Source organism: Hylobates moloch, unplaced genomic scaffold, assembly GCF_009828535.3.
Source record: "Hylobates moloch isolate HMO894 unplaced genomic scaffold, HMol_V3 SCAFFOLD_4964, whole genome shotgun sequence".
NCBI lineage: Eukaryota > Metazoa > Chordata > Mammalia > Primates > Hylobatidae > Hylobates > Hylobates moloch.
In genome coordinates this window covers 1-5,059 of record NW_026657239.1, presented here as the reverse complement: position 1 = coordinate 5,059, position 5,059 = coordinate 1, and the positions used below count along the sequence as shown (strand labels likewise).

At 52.1% G+C, this 5,059-nt stretch overlaps 1 protein-coding gene across 1 annotated transcript; it reads left to right on the top strand.

Annotated features, from left to right (window-relative positions):
• Nucleotides 1-175: 175 nt before the first annotated feature.
• LOC116465402 (negative elongation factor B-like) lies at nt 176-4,573 on the top strand (the record flags this gene model as incomplete). The annotated part of the gene is made up of 4 exons (XM_058435288.1): nt 176-339; nt 598-697; nt 1,093-1,323; nt 4,463-4,573. Coding segments are annotated over 4 exons (606 nt in total), but the record flags the coding sequence as incomplete, so codon positions are not given.
• Between the last annotated feature and the right edge of the window lie 486 nt (nt 4,574-5,059).

Below are 5,059 nucleotides of genomic sequence, written 5' to 3'. Positions count from 1 at the left end.
TGGGGGTGGAGTCCGGGACCAGCACCCCTTTGCTGGACGGCTGGGTGGCTTTCGGTGGCTGCGGTTACCGCCAGCACGGCTGGGAACACCTGGGTTCGTGCCTCCCTGTGCTCGCAGGACCTCGGGGTGCCCGGGCGCACTGGGCTGCGTTTGAGGTTTCTCTTGGCTTTCTCAGACAGAGAATGGCGTGCTGCTCCCCTCTCTTCAGTCAGCCCTGCCCTTCTTGGACCTGCACGGGACGCCGCGGCTGGAGTTCCACCAGTCGGTGTTCGATGAGCTGCGGGACAAGCTGCTGGAGCGAGTGTCAGCCATCGCTTCGGAGGGGAAGGCTGAGGAAAGGTGGGTTAGCGGGAGGGGTGGGCAGGTGAGATGTGCAGCAGGCCTCTCAGCCTCGGATCGACTCAGGGGCATTTATGGTCCTTTTGGCTCCATATCCTTGCTCCCAGAGGTGGCCTGGGCCTGTGTCTGAGTGACCCCTTGACCCACGTGTCCTGCGCGTGGGGGCTTGTCCTGGTAGCTGTTATCTGTGTGGGGACAAGCAGATAGCTGCTGTGATTTGGTGCATCGCTGCATTATCAATCCTGTGAGTTGTTCCAGGTACAAGAAGCTGGAAGACCTTCTGGAGAAGAGCTTTTCTCTGGTGAAAATGCCGTCCCTGCAGCCCGTGGTGATGTGCGTCATGAAGCACCTGCCCAAGGTAGGGCCCTAACCCTGACCCCGATGGCTTGGACCGTCCGCCCACCCTCATGCCCTTGGTTAGTGGAAGTTCCGGTGGCCGCCTAGTTCCGGGAGCTTCCTACGCTGCCTGCCCGAGTGCTGTCCATGGCGAGCTCTGTGCTGACTTCTCCCACGTGAGCCGCGTGGAGACTGAACCTTAGCACTGGAGTTGGGGTGTGGGGCCCCTCCTAGGAAAGAGCTGTTGATATTTAGCATGTCTGCCTGAACCTGCTGGGACCGGGGAACCAGTCATAGGTGCCCTGTGGGGTGGGGCTTACTCGAGGTGGTCTCTGGGGGGCTGAGGCCTATGGGCTTGTCTTGAAGGAGACCCAGGGACACAGGTGCCACTCACAGGCAGCCTGTGGTGTCATGTAGGTTCCTGAGAAAAAACTGAAGCTAGTTATGGCTGACAAGGAGCTGTATCGAGCCTGCGCTGTGGAGGTGAAGCGGCAGATCTGGCAAGACAACCAGGCCCTCTTTGGGGACGAGGTTTCCCCACTGCTGAAGCAGTACATCCTGGAGAAGGAGAGCGCTCTCTTCAGTACAGAGCTCTCTGTCCTGCACAACTTCTTCAGTCCTTCCCCCAAGACCAGGCGCCAGGGCGAGGTGAGGGGACAGGCCGTGTGCAGGGTGGGGCACGGGGATGCCATGGCTAGCCCCTTCAGCTGCTGGGGATCAGCACTCTGCTGTCCTGTGAATGGTTGGGTGGTTCTGCTTCTTGGCTGGGTGGTGGGGGAGGGCTGGCTTGTACAGGTGCTGGAAAGAAAGTTGGTTGTTTTTCTGTTTGTGTTTTACTTTTCGTTAAAGTAATATATGGACAACATTTAAAATCTGCAGAAGGGCCCCTGATGTGAAGTTATAGCATTCCCCCTTCCCTACTTTTTTTTTTTTTTTTTGAGATGGAGTCTTGCTCTGTTGCCCAGGCTGGAGTGCAGTGGCGTGATCTTGGCTCACTGCAAGCTCCGCCTCCCGGGTTCACTCCATTCTCCTGCCTCAGTCTCCCAAGTACCTGGGACTACAGGCGCCCTCCACCATGCCTGGCTAATTTTTTGTATTTTTAGTAGAGCCGGCATTTCACTGTGTTAGCCAGGATGGTCTCTATCTCCTGGTCCCTTGATCTACCTGCCTCAGCCTCCCAAAATGCTGGGATTACAGATGTGAGCCACTGCACCCGGCCCTTTTTGTCTGTTTTTTTTTTTGAGAGGAGAGTTTCACTCTCGTCACCCAGGCTGAAGTGCAATGGTGTGAGCTCGGTTCGCTGCAGCCTCTGCCTGCCAGGTTCAAGCTATTCTTCTGCCTCAGCCACCCCAGTAGCTGGGATTATAGGCATGTGCCATCATGCCCAGCGAATTTTTGTAGTTTTAGTATCATCATGTTTGCCAGGCTGGTCTCGAACTTCTGAGCTCAAGTGATACGCCTGCCTTGGCTTCCCAAATTTTTTTTTTTTTTTTTTTTGAGACAGAGTCTCGCTCTGTCACCCAGGCTGGAGTGCAATGGTGCAATCTCGGCTCACTGCAACCTCCACCTCCCAGGTTCACACCATTCTCTTGCCTCAGCCTCCCGAGTAGCTGGGACTACGGGCGCCCGTCACCACGCCCGGCTAATTTTTTGTATTTTTAGTAGAGACGGGGTTTCACCATGTTAGCCAGGATGGTCTTGATCTCCTGACCTTGTGATCCACCCACCTCGGCCTCCCAAAGTGCTGGGATTACAGGCGTGAGCCACCGCACCCGGCCGGCTTCCCAAATTGCTGGGATTATAGGCATGAGTCACTCTGCCTGGCCCTTTTTTTTTTCTGTTTTTTTTTTTGAGACGGAATCTTGCTCTGTCACCCAGGCTGGAGTGCAGTGGTGCAATCTCAGCCTATTGCAACTTCTACCTCCTGGGTTGAAGCGATTCTCCTGCCTCAGCCTCCCGAGTAGCTGGGACTACAGACGCGTGCCACCACGCCCGGCTAATTTTTTATATTTTTAGTAGAGACGGGGTTTCACTGTGTTAGCCAGGATGGTCTCGATGATCTCCTGAACTCGTGATCCACCTGCCTCTGCCTCCCAAAGTGCTGGGATTACAGGCGTGAGCCACTGCGCCCGGCTTTTTTTGTTTTTATTCTTTTTTAAGTGACAGGGTCTCGCTTTGTTGCACAGGCTGGAGTGCAGTGGCGTGATCACGGCCCACTGCAGCTTTGACCTCCTGAGCTAAAGCGATCTTCCTGAGTAGCTGGGACCACAGGCACGTGCCACCACACTTGGGCTAATTAAAAAAAATTTTTTTTTTTGTAGAGATGGGGTCTGGCTATGTTGCTCAGGCTGACCTTGAACTCCTGGGCTGAAGCGATTCTCCCACATCAGTGCTGGGATTATGGACGTGAGGCACCACGCCTAGCCGAGATTTCTTGGGGTTTTTTTTTTTTTTTTTGAGACAGGGTCTCACTGTCACCCAGGTTGGAGTACAGTGGCGTGATCATGGCTCACTGCAGCCTCGACCTCCTGGACTCAAGCAATCCTCCTACCTCAGTCTCCTAAGTAGCTGGGACCACCGGTGTGTGACACCATGCCTGGCTAATTTACATATTTTTTGTAGAGGTGGTGTTTCGCTGTGTTGCCCAGGCTGGTCTCGAACTCCTGGGCTCAAGTAATCTGTCTGTACACCTCGGCCTCCTGAAGTGCTGGGATTATAGGTGTGAGCAACCGCAACTGGTTGTGAGATTTTTTAATTAGCCAATTTTTTTTTTTTTTGCGACAGAGTCTTGCTCTGTCACCCAGACTAGAGTGCAGTGCCTTGATCTCGGCTCACTGCAACCTCTGCCTCCTGAGTTCAAGCGATTCTCCTGGCTCGGCCTCTTGAGTAGCTGAGACTACAGGTGCGCCCCACCATGCCTGGCTAATTTTTGTATTTTTTTGTTTAGTACAGACAGGGTTTCACCATGTTGACCAGGCTGGTCTCGAACTCCTGACCTCAGGTGACCCGCCCGCCTTGGCCTCCCAAAGTCCTGGGATTACAAGTGTGAGCTACTGCACCTGGCCCTAACCAACTTTAAACTAGCACCGTTCAGTGGAAAAAGGGAACTATAAGTTAAGATTTTTCAGTATCCACATTAAGAAAAAAAAGTGACATCAACTTCATTAATGTTTTCTTTGGTCCAGTATATCCAAAATATTATCTTTCAGCGTGTAATTCATGTGAAACATTGGGCTAGGTACGGTGGCTCACGCCTGTACTCCTAGTACTTTGGGAGGTGGAGGCGGGAGGATCGCTTGAGCTTAGTAGTTAAAGACCAAAGGGAGACCTTGTTTCTACAAGAAAAAAAAGTTTAGCTAAGCATGGTGGTACATACCTGTTGTCTCAACTACTCAGGAGGCTGAAGCAGGAGGATTGCTTAGGCCCCGGATATTGAGGCTGCAGTGAGGTATGATTGAGCCACTGCACTCCAACCTGGGCGACGGAGTGAGAGACCCTGTCTCAAAAGGAAAAAAAAATATTGAGCTATAATGCTTTTTGCGGGAGGATCACTAAGATTTGAAACCTGGTGAGTCTTTCACGCTTAGAGCCCATCTGAACTACTGCACTTCAAATGCTGAGCGGTTAGTGTGGCCCTGGGTTCCCTTGGGGCCGTGGTTCCTGACCACGTGCACGGGCAGCAGCAGGCTTGTTGGGGGTGGCTAGTGCCACCTCTGTCCCCCCTTCCCTGTTTGTTTATTTCCAGTTAGGTCCTCCATGGGCCTGTTTCTTGTTCCATTGCTGTCAGACAGAGCCCTTGGACCTCTCTGCTAACTGTGGGGTGCTCTGCATTTCCCAGGCCTTCCTCCTGTTCCCTGTGTCTTCTGGTGACTTGGTGCTGCCTATACCGATTCTGTCTGTGAGGGACTTGCCTGGTTAGCTTAGTCCTAGGTTGATTCTCTTTTATTTTTATTTTATATATTTTATTTTTATTTTTATTTATTTATTTATTTATTTATTTTTTTGAGACGGAGTCTCGCTCTGTCGCCCAGGCTGGAGTGCAGTGGCGCGATCTCGGCTCACTGCAAGCTCCTCCTCCCGGGTTCACGCCATTCTCCTGCCTCAGCCTCTCCGAGTAGCTGGGACTACAGGTGCCCGCCACCACGCCCGGCTAATTTTTTGCATTTTTAGTAGAGACGGGGTTTCACCGTGGTCTCGATCTCCTGACCTCGTGATCCGCCCGCCTCGGCCTCCCAAAGTGCTGGGATTACAAGCGTGAGCCCCCGCGCCCGGCCTATTATTTTATTTTTTATATATATATAATCTTATTTTATTATTTTTTAAATTTATTTATTTTTTTAAATTATTTATTATTATTATTTTTTTGAGACAGGGTCTTGCTCTG